The sequence below is a fragment of the Salvelinus sp. IW2-2015 genome, linkage group LG17 (assembly GCF_002910315.2).
Source record: "Salvelinus sp. IW2-2015 linkage group LG17, ASM291031v2, whole genome shotgun sequence".
Lineage (NCBI taxonomy): Eukaryota > Metazoa > Chordata > Actinopteri > Salmoniformes > Salmonidae > Salvelinus > Salvelinus sp. IW2-2015.
This window is the reverse complement of record NC_036857.1, coordinates 29212816-29233809: the sequence shown is the minus strand read 5'-3', so window position 1 is coordinate 29233809 and position 20994 is coordinate 29212816. Positions and strand designations below refer to the sequence as shown.

The 20994-nt window shown below is 44.6% G+C and overlaps 1 protein-coding gene and 1 long non-coding RNA gene across 3 annotated transcripts in view; both read right to left on the bottom strand.

The window, feature by feature from the left end:
• Positions 1–188: 188 nt before the first annotated feature.
• The window catches only part of LOC111976724 (dihydropyridine-sensitive L-type skeletal muscle calcium channel subunit alpha-1-like), a 42506-nt gene continuing 21700 nt past the window's right edge, over positions 189–20994 (bottom strand). The window contains exons 19-45 of one of the 2 annotated variants that reach the window (XM_024005789.2): positions 20472–20531; positions 20263–20369; positions 19735–19822; positions 19529–19636; positions 17902–17954; positions 17527–17673; positions 16848–17049; positions 16445–16603; positions 16129–16239; positions 15901–15984; positions 15183–15230; positions 14596–14622; positions 14349–14474; positions 14039–14104; positions 13867–13958; positions 13408–13567; positions 13193–13320; positions 12834–12930; positions 12527–12638; positions 12321–12422; positions 11894–12033; positions 11246–11371; positions 7131–7345; positions 5135–5211; positions 4755–4810; positions 4261–4398; positions 189–4099 (exon numbers count right to left, since the gene is read on the bottom strand). In XM_024005789.2, coding sequence (XP_023861557.1) covers positions 3782–4099; positions 4261–4398; positions 4755–4810; positions 5135–5211; positions 7131–7345; positions 11246–11371; positions 11894–12033; positions 12321–12422; positions 12527–12638; positions 12834–12930; positions 13193–13320; positions 13408–13567; positions 13867–13958; positions 14039–14104; positions 14349–14474; positions 14596–14622; positions 15183–15230; positions 15901–15984; positions 16129–16239; positions 16445–16603; positions 16848–17049; positions 17527–17673; positions 17902–17954; positions 19529–19636; positions 19735–19822; positions 20263–20369; positions 20472–20531 — 3147 coding nt within the window. In that variant the 3' untranslated portion in view covers positions 189–3781. The remainder of the gene's footprint in view (positions 4100–4260; positions 4399–4754; positions 4811–5134; positions 5212–7130; positions 7346–11245; positions 11372–11893; positions 12034–12320; positions 12423–12526; positions 12639–12833; positions 12931–13192; positions 13321–13407; positions 13568–13866; positions 13959–14038; positions 14105–14348; positions 14475–14595; positions 14623–15182; positions 15231–15900; positions 15985–16128; positions 16240–16444; positions 16604–16847; positions 17050–17526; positions 17674–17901; positions 17955–19528; positions 19637–19734; positions 19823–20262; positions 20370–20471; positions 20532–20994) is intronic. The other variant, XM_024005790.2, reaches the window with a different exon arrangement.
• On the bottom strand, positions 18610–19273 carry LOC139029061 (uncharacterized). Its single transcript, XR_011481325.1, has 5 exons — positions 19192–19273; positions 19108–19138; positions 18950–19056; positions 18778–18800; positions 18610–18730 (listed from the first exon to the last, which is right to left on the bottom strand). It is a non-coding gene; the product is annotated as an uncharacterized lncRNA (long non-coding RNA).

The window sequence follows — 20994 nt, the reverse complement described above, 5'->3', positions numbered from 1 at the left end:
GCTGAGTACTGGCATCTCAAATGTTCTACTGCTTGAGCTCCTGTTCCTCTTCTAAAATATTAGCTCAAAAGTATTGTGGGGTTCCTGCACCTAAATGTAAACAGTACCGGCACCCAAAGTGAGTACCAGAACCTATTTCAGTCCAAGTCGAGCACTGCACATTACCAAAAAAATCAAGTAAACCAAAGTGATGTATATTTTGGATGTTTTATTTGTTTGTTTTGCCATTGTAAGCTCCATCTGACTGACATGAAGAAAAAAATTTTTTGTTGAAAGGCACATATTAGAAGATGGGTATACTTGTTATAGCAGGGTTAGAAGCTGTCCCACCCACTACTTAATGTCTGATTTATGCAGCGTTCTTTTTAAAGACAAACCGGTTACTAAGGCAGAAATGGCCAACAAGAGGATGAAGTGAAAAATAACTCCTTTAAGACCTGTTAAGGTAACTAAAAATAAAAAAAACAGACCTGGGGTGAATCTCAAAGGTATTTTCCTTGATTCGGTCTTTCTTTGCATCCTCAAAACATCAGATCTTCTCCAATGCTCTCCTTGCTTGCAACTTACATTTTCAGGAGAAGTTGAGGAAAGAGCTCGCAAGGAATCAAGCAAAATAGTTTTGAGATCCTTCCCCAGACAAAAAATGTGCAAAGTTTTGTACAAAACCAGTTAATCCCCTATGTGGGCCTTCATGCTAAATCCACCATACGCCAGGTATGCTGATATGACTAACAACTCTTGCATTGATCAAGTCTAGACTAACTTCAGCACCACTTAAAATCCTGAATCGCCTTTATTACATTGTTTTCTTACTTTCAACTTCATTTTAACCTCTGGTCATTAATACATTTTGTTAAATGAATCTTTTGTTAAATGAATTACTACATTTTGTTAAATGAATCTCATTTAACAAAATATCTGGTTTATATTAAATACAATGTGATCTGTTAGATAAGTGCTAAATACCAGTAGGGGAGAGTGGGATAAGTTGAGCTAAAGGGGTAAGTTGAGCCGCCCTTGTTTCTAGGAAACCCCAAACAAAATGTATAACTTGACCAAATATTTAGGAAAATGTCATTTTATGGAGTCTGTGAAGGAAGAAACCACATGTAAAAAGTGGTAAGCAAGTTAGGACCAAAAAACTGATTTTCAGCAAGTCAAATGAATTTGAGGTTTCATGATGCTTGTATCTAAACCAAAATGTTTGTCTTGGGGTAAGTGAGCATGTGTTTTCTTCCCAAGCATAATGCAAAGCATTAAAAAGAAAGTACAAAGTGTTTGTTAGGCGTTAAGCTTGGGGTAAAATATGATTAAAAGACAGTGATTGTCATTGTGTTTGGAAATGAAGATAGACATGGTTTTAAAAAGGTAATATTTCATTCAGTACAGAAATGTGTTGGTGGCTTAACCCGGGGTAAGTTGTTCCAAGAGATCACTTTTTTTTTGGACAAGCTATGTTTTCAAAACAAATTTTTACATGAATTCTGATTATTTCAAGGGATGCGCAACATCCTYAAAGTTTATGTAGATACCTTTTGTTAGAAATAATATATTTCCCTTTACAGAGTGATGCTGAATGAAACATTTGCTCCACTTACCCCACTCTCCCCTATACACCTATTTCAGTGAGTATTCAAACATTGATAATACAATAATAACTAATAAATTAAAAGTACAAAGAAATGTTCAACACATAAAAAAAAAGAAAAGAAACTTCCTCTTAAAAAAGTGCCCAAACCCTCAGTGGGAGGTTGAGCACCAAGGAAACTGTGTTTTACAAGTCTCGATTAAATGAAGACAAGTATAAATKAAGTTAAAAGATGGCAAGTCCTCCCTTTAACGACATAAATGAAGGACGTTGCCTTTAAGAACACAAACAGTGAGGCTCATTGAGATAGACTCATCTTTGTATACTGCTCCATTATAGTGTCTGTGATAGCAGTGCTATTGAGGCTATCTCCATTTTAAAGTAGCTCATGTTCTTCAGTGACTGATTGCTCCCAACTCGTGGGAGTCCCCACCCAGTTAACCACTTTAAAATGGTGGAAGCCCTCAATGGCACTGTCCATGCTAAAAACGGGTGATATCCATGCAGAGTCCTCTATCTCTATGGCTTCATCAAAACGGTTTGATGTATCACAACCATTGTGTCAAATGTGTTGTGCATCAGGTGTACAACCGGAGTGTGTACTAAGCGTTTCCTTGCATCCTGGATGTTTTAACAGGAGAGACTCTTTTCAAAAGATTGAACTAAACCGTTCAAACGCAACAGTTGCAGTTGTCCCAGATACATAGAAACTCACTGAAACGCAAAATGGCTTCCTTTCTTTCCCTCTTCAGCCCTTGCCGGGACACCCCTGTCTCCACTCACAGACTTTTGCTGCGTTCAAAACAACTGGTAACTCAGAAATCTCTGACTTCCGTGCCTTCAAGACAACTTGGATAAAAACGAGCTCCGACAGGGAGTCCAACTTGGAATTCCAAGTCGGAAACTCAGGCATCTCATATTGCCAGCAGCATACCACCCTGCATACCACTGCTGGCTTGCTTCTGAAGCTAAGCAGGGTTGGTCCTGTTCAGTCCCTGGATGGGAGACCAGATGCTGCTGGAAGTGGTGTTGGAGGGCCAGTAGGAGGCACTCTTTCCTCTGGTCTAAAAAAAATATCCCAATTCCCCAGGGCAGTGCCCTGTGTAGGGAGTGTCTTTTGGATGGGACATTAAACTGGTGTCCTGGCTAAATTCCCAATCTGGCCCTCAAACCATCACAGTCACCTATTAATCCCCAGTTTACAATCGGCTCATTCCTCTCCCCTGTAACTATTCCCCAGGTTGTTGCTGTAAATGAGAACATGTTCTCAGTCAACTTACCTGGTAAAATAATAAATCTTTCTAGAGCTCTGATGTCATGATTTTACCTCGTTTTTTTCCAGAGTTCCCATTTGTCTTGAAAGCACCATCTGTCACCATGCACACAATACGTGTACAAGTTGCGTGTGTGCGCATGTTGACGTTTATTGTCATGTGTCTTGTCCTGGAGGCAGAACGGAACGATTTCCCCTTAGATAGGCCAGCTGCAAAGTCAAAATGAGCTTTTTGGTCTTAATTTAAGGTTAGGGTTAAGTTTAAAAATATATATTTTTAATTCTCGCTAGTGACCACTGCAGCACCGCCTCCAGAACAAGATTCATGACAAAAAATGCTATCCTGCAGTGTGTACAGGACATTAGTTAGGGTTTTAGTAAGAAACACAGCAGACTGGACATAGTTGTTCTGTCTAACCACTCTATGGAATAGATTATTACGTCAACCAACAGTATAACAAAGAAAGAGGTTCATGAACCTGTGCACTCTGTGATAAGTTATTTTTTAATTTGTTGAAATAAATATGGCGGAACTGAGAAGATTAAAATGTATTACTGTAGCAGAATATTCCTTTTCCTTTGTCGATTAGTTTTCCATAAGAATCATGAATCTGATTCAAGAATTTAATCAGAATTGACAAGAATCAACCACAGTGGAATAACATGTTAAAACCTGAACAGCCAACCAGCTAGAGCCTAGCAACTCGGCCATCAACCCTGGTTAGTGGGCCTATTTCCTCCAGTCTCCATTGGAAACTATGGTTAGTGGATTGATCTCATCGCCACGGCAACTAATCAGGATTTGTTAATGCTGTGAGTGTGTGATGTCACCAACTACAACACAGCCTTGTCAAGTCAAGTGTCATATCATGTCACAAGATAAGGCCACTGTCGTCATGGGCACTCCGATGACAGACTCTCTACACTTTGGTGTCTGCCTCTTCCCCCTTCAGGTGTTGTTTAAAGGGTGTAACGAGGCGCTTCTTTCTCTGCTCCTGGGGTTTCGGTTTCAGCTCTGTAGACCTAGAGGGCCGGTCGGGGGCGGAAGGGGGCACATGGATTGGGATCTTCTTCCTCGTGGCGGAGGTTGCGCGGCCACTGCGCCCGTTGAGGAGTCCCAGGGCCACGTCTTCAAAGTGGGACATGGGCATGCGCATCGCCTCGGCCATTTCATTACGAGTRACCGCCACAAACGAATCGTCATTGGCCAGGTCGCCAAGACCGCCAACCACTAAGACCTGACGGAGAACATGATACGTACAATGATATGATGTTTACTGTTACAAACATAGGGTCTCAGGGAGGAACCTGGCACAGAGGAAAAACATGGACTTACACATGCAGTTTAAATAACTTTACTCTTGTTTCTACAACAATCTGTTAATCAGTATCYACGTACCTCTTTGATCAGCTGGTCAGCGGCAGGTGCAGACACAGAGCCTCCTGTGGCCCCTTCAGCTTCCTCTGTAGCCTCCCCTTTAGCTTGGGAACAGCTGGGGAGAGACTGGCTCTCACCGTATTTGAGGTCATAGGGGAACTGCAACAACAAAGACAGCACTTACAGTTAGGACATTCATGGAACAATAGAATCARGACTCAGCTAAATTCAATCCGTTTTGTCTATGGCAGGGATGGGCAACTCCAGTCCTCAGGGTCCTGATTGGTGTTACACTTTTGCCCCAGCCACAGCTAACACGACTGACTCCAATATTTAGCTAATCATGATCTTCAATTGAGAATGCAATTAGTTTAATCAGCGGTGTTTGCTAGGGATGGGGAAAACGTGTGACACCACTCAGGCCCGCGAGGACTGGAGTTGCCCACCCCTGGTCTATGGCATTTAGTGTTTAAATGGGTTGTATGGGGTCTTCAATCTGATGTGTATTATGTTACCTGAGTGATGTCTGTTCTGATTGGTTTCTCACTGATCTCAGAGAAGTGTCTGCTATCTACAGGAGACAGACAGAAGAACACAGTTATTTATTGTAGGACACAAGAATGACTAAAGAGTATCCGACGGTATGTCAAATATCATGCAGTGTGATGATGATCAGCAGATAATAGGATTGATTAGGTGACTAGGGCCGGGATTCAATTCCTAGCGCAACGCACTAGACAGCTGACAATGTGGCTTTTCAAGGCATTTTTCGCTGAGATCACATTCATAGTAAACACTGTGCATGTCAGCTCAAGTGGAGATGACCTTTGACTGTCACGCCACAACACGGCCCTTACGCAGATTACTTCCCGGCCTAGGCTGATGTTGAACTGACCTGGAGAGCTGCGCCCTGGGTCCACTCTGGAATGGTGCCTGCTCACTTTCGGACTCTCCTCTCTCTCATAAGAAAACCTATAAACATACAAAAAAAATCTATATATAATCAGGTAAGCCATGTATCATATACAGTGGGGAGAACAAGTATTTGATACACTGCCGATTTTGCAGGTTTTCCTACTTACAAAGCATGTAGAGGTCTGTAATTTTTATCATAGGTACACTTCAACTGTGAGAGACGGAATCTAAAACAAAAATCCAGAAAATCATATTGTATGATTTTTAAGTAATTKYTTTGCATTTTATTGCATGACATAAGTATTTGATACATCAGAAAAGCAGAACTTAATATTTGGTACAGAAACCTTTGTTTGCAATTACAGAGATCATACGTTTCCTGTAGTTCTTGACCAGGTTTGCACACACTGCAGCAGGGATTTTGGCCCACTCCTCCATACAGACCTTCTCCAGATCCTTCAGGTTTCGGGGCTGTCGCTGGGCAATACGGACTTTCAGCTCCCTCCAAAGATTTTCTATTGGGTTCAGGTCTGGAGATTGGCTAGGCCACTCCAGGACCTTCAGATGCTTCTTACGGAGCCACTCCTTAGTTGCCCTGGCTGTGTGTTTCGGGTCGTTGTCATGCTGGAAGACCCAGCCACGACCCCTTCAATGCTCTTACTGAGGGAAGGAGGTTGTTGGCCAAGATCTCGCGATACATGGCCCCATCCATCCTCCCCTCAATACGGTGCAGTCGTCCTGTCCCCTTTGCAGAAAAGCATCCCCAAAGAATGATGTTTCCACCTCCATGCTTCACGGTTGAGATGGTGTTCTTGGGGTTGTACTCATCCTTCTTCTTCCTCCAAACACGGCGAGTGGAGTTTAGACCAAAAAGCTCTATTTTTGTCTCATCAGACCACATGACCTTCTCCCATTCCTCCTCTGGATCATCCAGATGGTCATTGGCAAACTTCAGACGGGCCTGGACATGCGCTGGCTTGAGCAGGGGGACCTTGCGTGCGCTGCAGGATTTTAATCCATGACGGCGTAGTGTGTTACTAATGGTTTTCTTTGAGACTGTGGTCCCAGCTCTCTTCAGGTCATTGACCAGGTCCTGCCGTGTAGTTCTGGGCTGATCCCTCACCTTCCTCGTGATCATTGATGCCCCACGAGGTGAGATCTTGCATGGAGCCCCAGACCGAGGGTGATTGACCGTCATCTTGAACTTCTTCCATTTTCTAATAATTGCGCCAACAGTTGTTGCCTTCTCACCAAGCTGCTTGCCTATTGTCCTGTAGCCCATCCCAGCCTTGTGCAGGTCTACAATTTTATCCCTGATGTCCTTACACAGCTCTCTGGTCTTGGCCATTGCGGAGAGGTTGGAGTCTGTTTGATTGAGTGTGTGGACAGGTGTCTTTTATACAGGTAACGAGTTCAAACAGGTGCAGTTAATACAGGTAATGATTGGAGAACAGGAGGGCTTCTTAAAGACAAACTAACAGGTCTGTGAGAGCTGGAATTCTTACTGGTTGGTAGGTGATCAAATARTTATGTCATGCAATAAAATGCAAATTAATTACTTAAAAATCATACAATGTGATTTTCTGGATTTTTGTTTTAGATTCCGTATCTCACAGTTGAAGTGTACCTATGATAAAAATGACAGACCTCTACATGCGTTGTAAGTAGGAAAACCTGCAAAATCGGCAGTGTATCAAATACTTGTTCTCCCCACTGTACATACCAGCAAGCAAAGTGTACCGTYTCACCCAAATAGTGCTGAATTTGGGCATTTGTAGAAAAAGATCATTGATTGATTGGATTCATACAGTGCTTTTCCAGGTGCTTATTAATCTTGTGCCTCCATTCATTCGTTTCTGTGGCAGCAAACGCAGCTTTGGTGGCGCAGCAGCACTCTACTCATAGATTGTTGTAGCTGTTGTGTTTGGTTGAGGGCAGTAACAGTACTCAATTAGCCTGGGGACGACATTACTTACGCATTGTTGTTGCTGTTGTGTTTGGTGGGGGTCAGGGGAAAGAACTCTGTATCGGGGAGGAACACGGAGTCTGAGCGACCGAGGGGCAACTCAGCCTCCTCGGGGCGGTTCTCTGATAGCTGTAGGGGACGCTGGCTAGCCATGTGGGAGGGCAGGACACTGCTGGTCTCTGTGGAAAACGGGTCTGAATAGTCCCCGAACAGACCACCCTGGCGCTGGACAACCAAACACAAACACTGTGGTTAAAACAACCCAGGCACATCTAAACTCAGCAAAAAAAGAAACARCCTTTCACTGTCAACTGCGTTTATTTTCAGCAAACGTAATATGTGTAAATATTTGTATGACCATAACAAGATTCAACAACTGAGACATAAACTGAACAATTTCCACAGACATGTGACTAACATAAATGTAATAATGTGTCCCTGAACAAAGGGGGGGTGGGGTCAAAATCAAAAGTAACAGTCAGGACTATCTGGTGTGGCCACCAGCTGCATTAAGTACTGCAGTGCATCTCCTCCTCATGGACTGCACCAGTTTTGACAGTTTTTGCTGTGAGATGTTACCCCACTCTTCCACCATGGCACCTGCAAGTTCCCAGACATTTCTGGGGGAAATGGCCCTAGCCCTCACCCTCCGATCCAACAGGTCCCAGACGTGCTCAATGGGATTGAGATCTGGGCTCTTCGCTGGTCATGGCAGAACACTGACATTCCTTTCTTGCAGGAAATCACGCACAGAACGAGCAGTATGGCTGGTGGCATTGTCATGCTGGAGGGTCATGTCAGGATCAGCCTGCAGGAAGGGTACCACATGAGGGAGGAGGATGTCTTCCCTGTAATGCACAGAGTTGAGATTGCCTGCAATGACAACAAGCTCAGTCCGATGATGCTGTGACACACCTCCCCAGACCATGACAAACTCTCCACCTCCAAATCGATCCCGCTCCAGAGTACAGGCCTTGGTGTAACGCTCATTCCATTGACGATAAACACGAATCCGACCATCACCCCTGGTGAGACAAAACCGCGACTCGTCAGTGAAGAGCACTTTTTTGCCAGTCCTGTCTGGTCCAGCGACSGTGGGTTTGTGCCCATAGGCGACGTTGTTGCCGGTGATGTCTGGTGAGGACCTGCCTTACAACAGGCCTACAAGCCCTCAGTCCAGCCTCTCTCAGCCTATTGCGGACAGTCTGAGCACTGATAGAGGGATTGTGCGTTCCTGGTGTAACTCGGGCAGTTGTTGTTGCCATCCTGTACCTGTCCCGCAGGTGTGATGTTCGGATGTACCGATCCTGTGCAGGTGTTGTTACACGTGGTCTGCCACTGCGAGGACGATCAGCTGTCTGTCRTGTCTCCCTGTAGCGCTGTCTTAGGCGTCTCACAGTACGGACATTGCAATTTATTGCCCTGGCCACATCTGCAGTCCTCATGCCTCCTTGCAGCATGCSWAAGGCACGTTCACGCAGATGAGCAGGGACCCTGGGCATCTTTCTTTTGGTATTTTTCAGAGTCAGTAGAAAGGCCTCTTTAGTGTCCTAAGTTTTCATAACTGTGACCTTAATTGCCTACTGTCTGTAAGCTGTTAGTGTCTTTAACGACCGTTCCACAGGTGCATGTTCATTAATTGTTTATGGTTCATTGAACAAGAATGGGAAACAGTGTTTAAACACTTTACAATGAAGATCTGTGAAGTTATTTGGATTTTTACGAATTATCTTTGAAAGACAGGGTCCTGAAAAAGGGACGTTTATATGTTTATCTATCCTGCTCTGTTTAAAGATAAAGACTGTGACAGGCTACATTAAATATAATATATGTACAGTGCATTCAGAAAGTATTCAGACCCCTTTATTACGTAACAGCCTTATTKAAAAAAAAAWAATATCTCATCAATCTACACACAGTACTCCATAATGACAAAGCGAAAACAGTTTTTTTATTTGCACATTTCTTAAAAAACAGAAATACCTTATTTACATACAGTACCAGTCAAAAGTTTGGACACACCTACTCATTCAAGGGTTTTTCTTTATTTTTACTATTTTCCACATTGTAGAATAATAGTGAAGACATCAACACTATGAAATAACACATATGGAATCATGCAGTAACCAAAAAAGGTTTAAACAAATCAAAATATATTTTATATTTGAGATTCTTCAAAGTAACCACCCTTTGCTTGACAGCTCTGCACAATCTTGGCATTCTCTCAACCTGCTTCATGAGGAATGGTTTTCCAACTGTCTTGAAGGAGTTCCCACATATGCTGAGCACTTGTTGGCTGCTTTTCCGTCATTCTGTGGTCCAACTCATCCCAAACAATCTCAATTGGGTTGAGATCGGGTGATTGTGGAGGCCAGGTCATCTGATGCAGCAGTCCATCCCTCTCCTTGGTCAAATAGCCCTTACACAGCCTGGAGGTGTGTTTTGGGTCATTGTCCTGTTGAAAAACAAATGATAGTCGCACAAAGCGCAAACCAGATGGGATGGCGCATCGCTACAGAATGCTGTGGTAGCCATGCTGGTTAAGTGTGCCTTGAATTCTAAAGAAATCACTGACAGTGCCACCAGCAAAGCACCCCCACACCATCACACCTCCTCCTCCATGCTTCACGGTGGGAACCACACATGCAGAGATCATCCGTTAAACTACTCTGTGTCTCACAAAGACACGGCGGTTGGAACCAAAAATTGTCAAAGGACAGATTTCCATCGGTCTAATGTCCATTGCTCATGTTCTTAGCCCAAGCAAGTCTCTTCTTCTTATTGGTATCCTTAGTAGTGGTTTCTTTGCAGCAATTTGACCACGATGACCTGATTCACGCAGTCCGAGCTAAAACCAAGCCATGAGGTCAAAGGAATTGTCCGTAGAGCTCCGAGACATCTGGGGAATGGTACCAAAAAAAATCTGCAGCATTGAAGGTCCCCAAGAACACAGTGGCCTCCATCATTCTTAGATGGAAGAAGTTTGGAACCACCAAGATTCTTCCTAGAGCTGGCCGCCTGGCCAAACTGAGCATTTGGGGGAGAAGGGCCTTGGTCAGAGAGGTGACCAATAACCCAATGGTCACTCTGACAGAGCTCTAGAGTTCCTCTGTGGGGATGGAATAACCTTCCAGAAGGACAACCATCTCTAAAGCACTCCAACAAGCGGGCCTTTCTGGTAGAGTGGTCAGACGGAAGCCACTCCTCAGTAAAAAGCACGTCAGCCCGCTTGGAGTTTGAAAAAAGGCACCTAAAGGACTCTAAGACCATGAGAAACAAGATTCTCCAGTCTGGTGAAACCAAAATGTACCTCTTTGGCCTGAATGCCAAGCGTCACGTCTGGAGGAAACCTGGCACCAATTTTTCAGCGGCAGGGACTGGGAGACTAGTCAGGATAGAGGGAAAGATGAACTGAGTAAAGTACAGAGATCGATGAAAACCTGTTCCAGAGTGCTCAGGACCTCAGACTGGGGCGAATGTTCACCTTCCAACAGGACAACGACCATAAGCACACAGCCAAGACAATGCAGGAGTGGCTTCGGGACAAGTCTTTGAATGTCCTTGAGTGGCCCAGCCAGGGCCCGGACTTGAACCCYATCYAAAATCTCTGGAGAGACCGGAAAATAGCTGTGCAGCAATGCTCCCCATCCAACCTAACAGAGCTTGAGAGGATCTGCAGAGAAGAATGGGAGAAACTTCCCAAATATAGGTGTGCCAAGCTTGTAGCGTCATACCCAAGACAACTCGAGGCTGTAATCACTGCCAAAGATGCTTCAACAAACTACTGAGTAAAGGGTCTGAATACTTACGGAAATGTGATATTTGTGATATACAAAAATATCTAATAACCTGTTTTTGCTTTGTCATTATGGGTATTGTGTGAACAAAGATTGATGAGAGGAAAAAACGATTTAATCCATTTCAGAATAAGGCTGTAACGTAACAAAATGTGTAAAAATCAAGGGATCTGAATACTTTCCGAATGCAATACTGTATATATACAGTATGGTATGATATTGTTTTTAACGTCCTTTTTGTTTACGGTGTGTTGGAACCATATTTACTTCCCCATATGGGATAATAAAGTTTGCTAAACTAAAGGAAAGTGCTCCGTCGGTGACTCACCCTGTAGATGCCTTCCTCCAGAGACTCCTCCATGGCTCTCTCCATCTCCTCCTCATTCAGCAGGTCTCCTGAGATGGCCCTGTGAAGCTCTGGAGCTGCCTCCTCCTCTATACTCCTCAGACCAGCCTGGGGAGGAGAGGGAGGAAATGGGAGAGGGACAAACAGAGGAGGAGGAAGAGAAAAGAGAGGGTGAGAACAATAAGGATGAATTTCAGACGACCAAAGTGAGGAGAAAAACAAAGGGAGAGAAGATGCAAGAGAGGATGAGAGAAATAAACATGGAGGGTAAAAGAGAAATAGAGGTAGAGATTACAGTAGTGTTTGAGATGTTCGATATAAGCAGAGGATGATTTGAGGATGATTTTAAAGCCTAAAGATAGTGTGCAGAAAGGTGTACATCCAAACGAGCGTTGGTTGGTGTCAATTGGAATTGAATTCACTCAATTCAGGAAGTGATTTGAATGTTCAATTCTAAATAGAAAAATGCTTTAAATAAATTGTTTATCTTTTTCAGTTTATTGAGAAGTCATTAGAAATAGATGCACTTTTTTCAATTGTTGAATTGGAAATTCAGTTTAATTCCTGAATTGACAGACTTCAATTCCAATTGACCCCAAACCTGCTATACAACACTGTGGAGGGCCTCACCTGCATCTCTGGAGCACTCCCATTAGCACTCTTCTTGGTGGGCCGGTAGCCATAGTACTCCTCTTGACGCTTCATAAACTTACGGAAATGATCCTGGATCAGGAAGGTGGCGTAGAACTTTCCCACCGTCACCTCGTCATCTAGGACAGATCCCAATAAAACAGTGTCAAAACCCAGACAGAGCTAACTGGAGGCAAATGCCTACGTCGTGGTGGACGGAAATCCGTCACAACACACATGGTAAACACAATCCGGCTCGAAGGAACTAGATGAAAAGTCACATAGGAAAGATGTTTGAAAGAGTCAACAGATCAGATCAACTTTGCTGACCAGGGTTCATCTTAGCATGCTGCTCCATTCTAGGGGCTTTTGTACATGAGCTTTCAGTTAGGTAGGGTTCATGTAGGGGTCACAGTGAAATGCTCACCTCCGATTGGTGGGATGACCTGGTCCAGCAGTTTCATACTGGTGCGTTTCCAGATCTTCTTTATAATGGCTCTCAACTCTTCATTGGCCTGCTCAAAGTTACCTAGTCAACATAAGAGGAAAAGCAAAGTATTACATTAAAAGACAAGCATAAACATAGAATATTATTTATGGTGTGAGACGTGCGCAGTGCTAGAGACAAGACACCTTCGACACCTTCAGTCTTTATCTTGAGGGCAGTCCTGACCAGGGCAAACAGGGTGGCATTGAACATGACTGTGCCATCGCTGTTCAGGGGCATGTTCATGGATATTAAACGCTGTTGTCAGGGAAAAGAGGGGAACGAGAGAGAGTGGACACCAGTGAGAAGATGTACTGTACACACTATCAGGCACCGAACCACATCCGTCAGCACAGGTGGTCGTGCTCTTGTGGTGTAGTTGCCATGCACATGGTACATGGCAATGGTACCCATTTAAATGGCAATCCATTTCATCCAAATAACTTGACTTACCTTGCAGGCTGAGCGATGCGGACAGAATTTCCCAAAGCCTAGCGGAGGCTGGATCCTTCGCAGTAGTGTTACCACGTCCAGATGTTTTATACGCCCCCTGCAGGACAGGAGGACAAAATACACTTAGGCACATTGATTTAGAGAGAGGAGATATATATTAGCTTTGGGTACCAAGACTTAGAGCATCAACTACATACAGATGCCATGTGAAACACCTACCAACATTAACTTATTGTGGATTGAAAGGGAATGCCATGGGGCATTGTCCCTGCATTCTTGACAGAGGACTAGTCTCTTTAGTGACATAAATAACTGACCAGCTCACACAAAATTTTGATCTGGGTTCAGAGATGACTCACGTGGCATCTGGGTCGTACTCGGCCCAGATCTTCTTGAACTCATCAAGATGATGAGGACCCAGGATGGACCAATCACGTGTCAGGTAGTCAAAGTTGTCCATGATCACAGCCACGAATAAGTTGATGATCTGAGATGGGAGAGAAAGATAACTAAAGACAACAACAATACTTCCTGGAYGAGAAGCGAAGAGAGGAGAGGAGAAAGGACTACTCACCAGGAAGGCACACAGCATATAGAAGGACATAAAGTAGAAGACAGCGAAGCTGGCTCCACAGGTGTACTCCTCCCCAGGTAGGAAGTCAGACTTGGGGTCACACTTCTTGCCGTACATACTGGTCACCATCACTTCCTGCCACGCCTCCCCTGTCGCACAACTGTTGGGAGGATACAGAGGGCATCAGATTCAGTTACACCTGACCATACAACTCCCGTACATACTAGCCAGCATCTCTTCCTGCCACGCCTCTCCTGTAGCACAACTAGTGTATTCAATAGGCCAAATCATTACATCACAGATGGTGTTTTTACACAGTATATTTCGATCTGAAAGTTCTGTTGCACCCTCCCATAGACACACAGGCACCTTAGCGGTAGATATACAGTATGTGTGAACTCTGACCTTACCTCTGACTGACTGACTCATCCACTCTCTCACTCTGATTGACTGACTCACCGGAATAGCAGCAGGACAGCTTGGGGGAATGTCTGGAAGTTGTTGTTGCGGTTGATCTGTGTGCCATCCACTAAGGCTATCTTTCCAAACACCTGAAAGGGTAGACCCAAGGGTAAGTGGACCCCTAGTGTGTATGTACTTAAAAATATTCAGTTCACTCCTAAAAGTTGACCTGCATCCCAATGACTGCGTAGATGAAGAAGAGCATGACGATCAGAAGAGCCACGTAGGGTAGAGCCTGCAGAACAAACACACATTGAGTCATCCCAACCAGTGATATCCAGTGATATTTACTTAAACTACCATCAGTACATGGTTGCTGCAACCCAGTAGGAATTGGCTCCAGAACCACCAGTTGGACCCGACCTTCCATTTGGGTCTCGAGTTTCCCTACCCCAAGTTTTGTTCATCACTCTGCTGTTTACGAAGAAATGTGAGGAAGCCTGTAAATTGAGGTTAGGGAAACACTGACTGGTACTGACCTGGAAGGACTTGATGAAGGTCCACAGCAGGTTACGGATGCCCTCTGACCTGTTTAGTAGTTTAACCAAACGCATCACACGGAACAGACGGAAGAATGTGATGGACACTCTGGCATTCTCAGAATCCTTTAGGTGAATAAAAACAGATGTTCATTTTCATTCATTCATATCAATGGTATAATTACAGAGTAACTTTGTCAGACTAATACATTTGTAATTGAAAACAATACAAAAAAACCTGTCTTACCGCAATGGCCTGCATAGGGTTTGTCTGCTGAAATACAATCAGAAATAGATCATATTAGCCGCAGACATTATTGTTGCGTTAGTAGATAATTCTATGAATTAGTAAACGGACACATTACTGTAATTTGTTTATAGATTTAGCATAAATGTATGTTCATTTCTACCAAACTTCAGGGGGGGGAAGTTATGATACACAGTTATTAATAGATACATTCAGCATGCCAAATACAAAATAAACTTCAAGACCTATTATAAATGTAGACACAAACATCAGTACCTAATGTGTTGATGACATTAAATCAGTTAGTTAGCGTTAGACATGTTAAGAGAAGAGCCATACAGTTACAAACCAAGTCAAGATAATACTGACCACATCCTATATACAATTATATGGTAAGCAATGTCTAACCCAATGTCTAATTAGCTCCTAGTGCAACAAGATGCCCCATAGGCTGGGTCCGCTATCTCTCTGTAAGGACGCATCTAGCTAGGGCCTCACAGGCACAGTAACGGACAACTAGAGTAGTGCTCACAGCACACAGCAAGAAGGCCCATGCAGATACAGATGCAGTGTAAAGTGATATTTACAGCACAGCCATGGAGACAGTACAGTCCTCCACTAGAGGCCAAGGCAGCCTGGAGAGAGGGGAGAGAGAGAGAGAGGGAGGAGAGGAGGAGGAGGGAAATGGTGGGTAAGACAGGTGGATGGAGGTGAGGGAACACTGGAGATGTTTATGGGTGACGGTTCAGAGGGGAGAAAACACAGGAGTGCGTGTTGGATGAAGACAGAAACAAACGAAACCTGGTGCTTCACCAAGTGAAAGGAGAGGGGAAAATAAAGACATGAAAACAAGGTGATGTTCAAAATGCTGTAGTATTCCCTGCCATAGCCTCACTTCACTGAACTCAACCGGACGAGATGATACCGACGATAGAATATTAGTCCTCGGCGCAATATTAAATCAACATGTAACATAGACATTCCAATGGCAGGGAGTGGAGATCATGTGGGGCGTGGAGGGGCGTGTGTCTGACAGTGGTACTAACCAGGTCCTGCTGAGAACTAGTGCTGCTTCCCACAGCCTGCTGCTGTGGAGCCAGGAGTTTGTGTTTCTGGGTCACAGTTATGAATACGTTGAATAAACACAATCACATTGCATGGGAACGTTCACGTTCAGTTGGGAGAAAACGTTCGGAAACATTTATTGTTGCAAGACGTTTTGCTCCTGAACACGGCCAGTATCTACTATCACCTTACAACTTGCATAGGTGTACAAACATGGCTGCCGTTGTTCTGTGTACTCACGTCGACCTCACTCAGYATGACATCGACAACACTGCCGATGACGATGAGGAAGTCAAACACGTTCCACGGGTCTCCAAAGTAGCCCTGGGATACACAGAATACACAGGGGCATGGAGGAAAAACTATTTTGGAAACGGAAGAACCTCCAGCATACTTAAAAAGACCCATTAAACATTCTACAGTAAACATTCCTGCCAGCCCAGAGCCTGGGCCTGCGCCTAACCCTACCTTAGCTTTGAAGGCAATGAGTTTTAGGATCATCTCCACCGTGAAGAGGACAGTGAAGATCATGTTCAGAGTGTCAGACAGCTTGGTCACATGGGCTGACTGGTTACAGTGCTGCATGGTGGAAATGCACAACAAACCCATTGAGGAAATAGCATAACAGCATTTTGACTATACAATACCTCCAAAATATCTGCCATTAGGAACAAAGAGACAAAACACCAATTAGTGGAAAAAAGATCAGAATTGGGCTGTCTGTGTAAACGCAGCCAGATGCGTTGAGCACGAATCGAATAGAATGGATGTGTTCTAGATTTACCTGCATGCCGAGACACAGTGTGTTGAGCATGATGAGGAAGAACATGGCGTACTCAAAGTAGCAGGAGGTGACTATGTACCACACGTTGTACTGATAGTGGTTCTTAGGGATATAACACCGCAGAGGCTTGGCCTTCAGAGCATACTGCACACACTGACGCTGAGGAGAGAGAAGATATTGGGAGTAAAGCCCAGTATCTGTTAATATCTGTTAAATAGTAACAGGCCAAATGACGTAACTTGGATTTTCGCGTAAATCATGCATTGAGCAGCGCATAGATTATTTACATGGACATTTCTGTCAGATCTCAAAGAGAGTACTTGCAGATAAGAATACTCTGTGACTCTTTCAGGCTGTCGCTCACAAAGAGTTAAGAAGACATCAATATGCTTAGCCAGCTTACCTGGTTCTTGTCGAGCTCACAGTTCTTATACTCAGACTCTCCCTGCTCCTGGAAGGTTACGATGACGAATCCGACGAAGATGTTCATCATGAAGAAGGCGATGAGGATGAGGTAGACGATGAAAAAGATGGAGATATCCACACGGTTGTTGTAAACTGGGCCCATATCCTCCCTGTCTGAGTCTATGGCTTTATACAACAGCCTGGGGGAGGGAGGGAGAGAGAGAGGGAAGGAAGGAAGGAAGGAAGGAGAGAAAAAGAGGGAGCGATAAAAGGAGAGAGAGAGAGAAAAGAGAGTAAAAAAAGACTTCCCTTGTTGGAAGAACATGAAAGAGGGATTAATTTAATAATGGCTATATGTCTTGCAGTACCTAGCCTGGAATCCAAACTGAATATCGCTCAGTCTCACTATTGTTTCACTTCACTGATCTAGCCTGGAACCATTCAATACAATGAAGACAGTGAAACAACAGTGAAACGGTGACACTCGTACGAGAGTTGTGGTCAATTCCATTTAAACTCTGTCAATTCAGGAACTGTAATTCCAATTTCAAAATGTTCTTCACAGAAAACCATCATGGAGAATTGGAATTTCCGTTTCAGTTCCTAAATTAGAGTTGAAATGGAATTGAGCCCCAACCCTGATTCAGCCAGTTCGCCTTCCAGGCTGGGTAACTCACTGTGGCCACCCTTCGAACGTGGACACGGTAAACAGAGCCAGCATGCCGTTGAGGACGTTGTCAAAGTTAAAGTCACTGTTCATCCACTCCCTGGAGGCCAACACCATCTCCTGAAGACTGTTCTCCTGGTGCTTCAGGAACATCCCCCTGGGGGGAGAGATGTAGTATTAGATCATCAGTGCTATGTCAATGAAGTTGGAATGAATTGAGAGAGAAAGGGAAGGCGGAGAAGGAAGGGAAGGAAGCGAGAAAGAGGGAGAGGAGGATGGGAGGAGAGGATGGGGTTGGAGAAAAGGGAGGAATTCATTTTGTCAGATAATGTCCAATGGAATGAATAAGGGACAGTTAAATAGACTGATAATAAAGGGGTCTTACCGGCATGTGACCTCTGTCATTTTGGAGGGGTCTGAGCAAGTGTAGAATTTACCCTGGAGAAGAGCACAAAAGAATCATGAGCTAAGTTACATCAAGTAATACACAACCTTTACAGTTTCCACTATGTATTTAGAGTAATTTGAAATTATGATTACTAGCAACCCTAACCCTTAACCACAATCCTAACCCTAACCTCAACCTTAACCCTAACCACAACCCTAGCTTCCATGTCACATCCCCGTTCATACCCTATCCCCCAACCACAACCCTAGCTCATGTCCACATCTCCGTTCAACCTAGCCCCAACCACAACCCTAACCCTAGCTTCATGCCAACATCCTGGTTCAACTCTGCCCCAACCACAACCCTAACCCTAGCTTCATGTCACATCTCCGTTCAACCCTAGCCCCAACCACAACCCTAACCCTACCTATTGTCCACATCCTCGTTCAACCCTAGCCCCAACACAACCCTAACCTAGCTTCATGTCCACATCCCGTTCACCCTAGCCTAGCCCCAACCACAACCCTAACCCTAGCTTCATGTCCACATCCCCGTCTAACCCTAACCCCAACCACAACCCTAACCCTAGCTTCATGCCACATCCTGTTTCAACCCTAGCCCCAACCACAACCCTAACCTAGCTTCATGTCCACATCTCGTTCACCCTAGCCCAACCACAACCCTAACCCTAGCCTATTGTCCACATCCTGTTCAACCCTAGCCCCAACCACAACCCTAACCCTAGCTTCATGTCCACATCCTCGTTCAACCCTAGCCCCAACCACAACCCTAACCCTAGCTTCATGTCCACATCTCCCGTTCAACCCTAGCCCAACCACAACCCTAGCTTCATGTCCAACATCCTGGTTCAACCCTACCCAACCACAACCCTAACCCTAGCTTCATGTCCACATCCCGTTCAACCCTAGCCCCAACCACAACCTAACCTAGCTTCATGTCCACACCTGTTCACCCTAGCCCCAACCAAACCCTAACCGCTTCATGTCCACATCCCGTTCAACCCTAGCCCCAACCACAACCTAACCTAGCTTCATGTCCACATCCTGGTTCAACCCTAGCCCAACCAACAACCCTAACCCTAGCTTCATGTCCACATCTCCGTTCAACCCTAGCCCCAACCACAACCCTAACCTAGCTTCATGTCCACCTCCGTTCAACCCTAGCCCCAACCACAACCCTAACCCTAGCTTCATGTCCACATCCCCGTTCAACCCTAGCCCAACCACAACCCTAACACCTAGCCTATTTCCACAATCCCCGTTCAACCTAGCGCCAACCACAACCCTAACCCTAGCTTCATGTCCACATCTCCATTCAACCCTAGCCCCAACCAACCCTAACCCTAGCTTCATGTCCACATCCCCCGTTTCAACCCTAGCCCCAACCACAACCCTAACCACTGAGCTGGCTATGACCTCAAGTGTTATGTCATCTAGCTACTACTGTACATACATTATTCAATCTCACATTGAGGAGCTGGACCCCTATGCAGTCTAGCATATTATAAATCATAATAAACCCACTGAGCTGTCTAGGACCATGCTGTTCTCAGTGTCATATGTGAGCTATTGCATATAGCTACAAAATACAGTTTGAACCGTACCTTGAAGAGCTGGACCCCTATGCAGGAGAATATGAAGTCTAGCAGCATGGTGACCAGGACGATATTGCCAATGGTTTTGATGGCTACAAACACACACTGAACCACGTGCTGTAAAAAAAGGTTACACATACAGGTCAGATCACCAGCTGTGTGGCAATGCATTTGTATAGAAATACGTGTGTGTGTGTGTATGTGGTGTACAGTACCTTCAGGCCCTTGGCTCTGTTGATAGCCCTTAGAGGCCTGAGCACCCTCAAAACCCTGAGAATCTTCACCACTGAGATGGCACTGGACCTAGAGTCCGACGGCAGACACACGACAGCCTTCACAATGTGCTCGTCCCAGCAGGCGAAGCTGGTTGAAATGACGTCACGCGTGTATACGTGTATCTCTACAGCGCTCTATTGCATCTCTACGGCGCCACTCAGACATCGAGAACTACACCGAGTGTACAAAACCTTACGAACACCTTCCTACTAGTGAGTTGCAACCCCTTTTTTCTGAACAGCCTCAATTTGTCGGGGCAGGGACTCTACAAGGTGTCGAAAGCGGATTCAAGTGAATTTAACAGGTGACATCAACAAGGGATGATAGACTGACCAGGTGAATCCAGGTGCAGCTATGTCATGCAAAGAGCAGGTGTTTCCAATGTTTCGTAAACTCTGTGATTATCCACAGGAATAATACAGTAAGACTAAATATTTACTATCACCCATCAGGATAGCAACACTCACTCCATTCCCATGGATAACAGAGACACGCCCACCACCAGCAGGTCCAGCATGTTGAAGGAGTTACGGCAGAAAGAGCCTGGATGCAAGAAGGCTCCATACACTGTCATCTGGAGGGGGGGGGACACTTGGGTTAACATACACGAGCTGTCACCAGGGTAATGTCCTAAATATTATACCATTTCATCCAATAGGAATTTAGACCACTTTACCTTCAGCACAATCTCAATGGTGAACACAGTGGTGAAGACGATATCAGCATATGCCAAGACCTGCAGAAAAGAGAGGGTTGGTCGAGTTATCGTCACATAGCGAAGTCATTCACATAGCGTACTTTACACCAGGGGTTCTCAAAGGGGAGTCCGCGAAACTGCAGGGGGTCCGCAGCCAGATCTCAATATATATTTTGATGGATATTACTAACAGATTAAAGAACTTTTCGACAAGGGATCCGTGGAATAAGTTTAAATTGTGTAATACAATACAATGCAATAGTATTCATCTACAATGTATGTTCTTAACCCTGGGCAACATGGGCCTGGGATAATCACAGGGATATTGGTATTCACGGTGATAAAATGTGTAGATTTGAGGGAAATTAGCTTAAAAACAGCACAATTTTCTCTCCGATGCCAAGACATTGGCCTTTAAAAAACATAGTCATAGATAACAATATAGCACACAAGGAGTTTTACTAACTCGAGTTGTGTTCCGATTATGAGGAAACCTGATTAA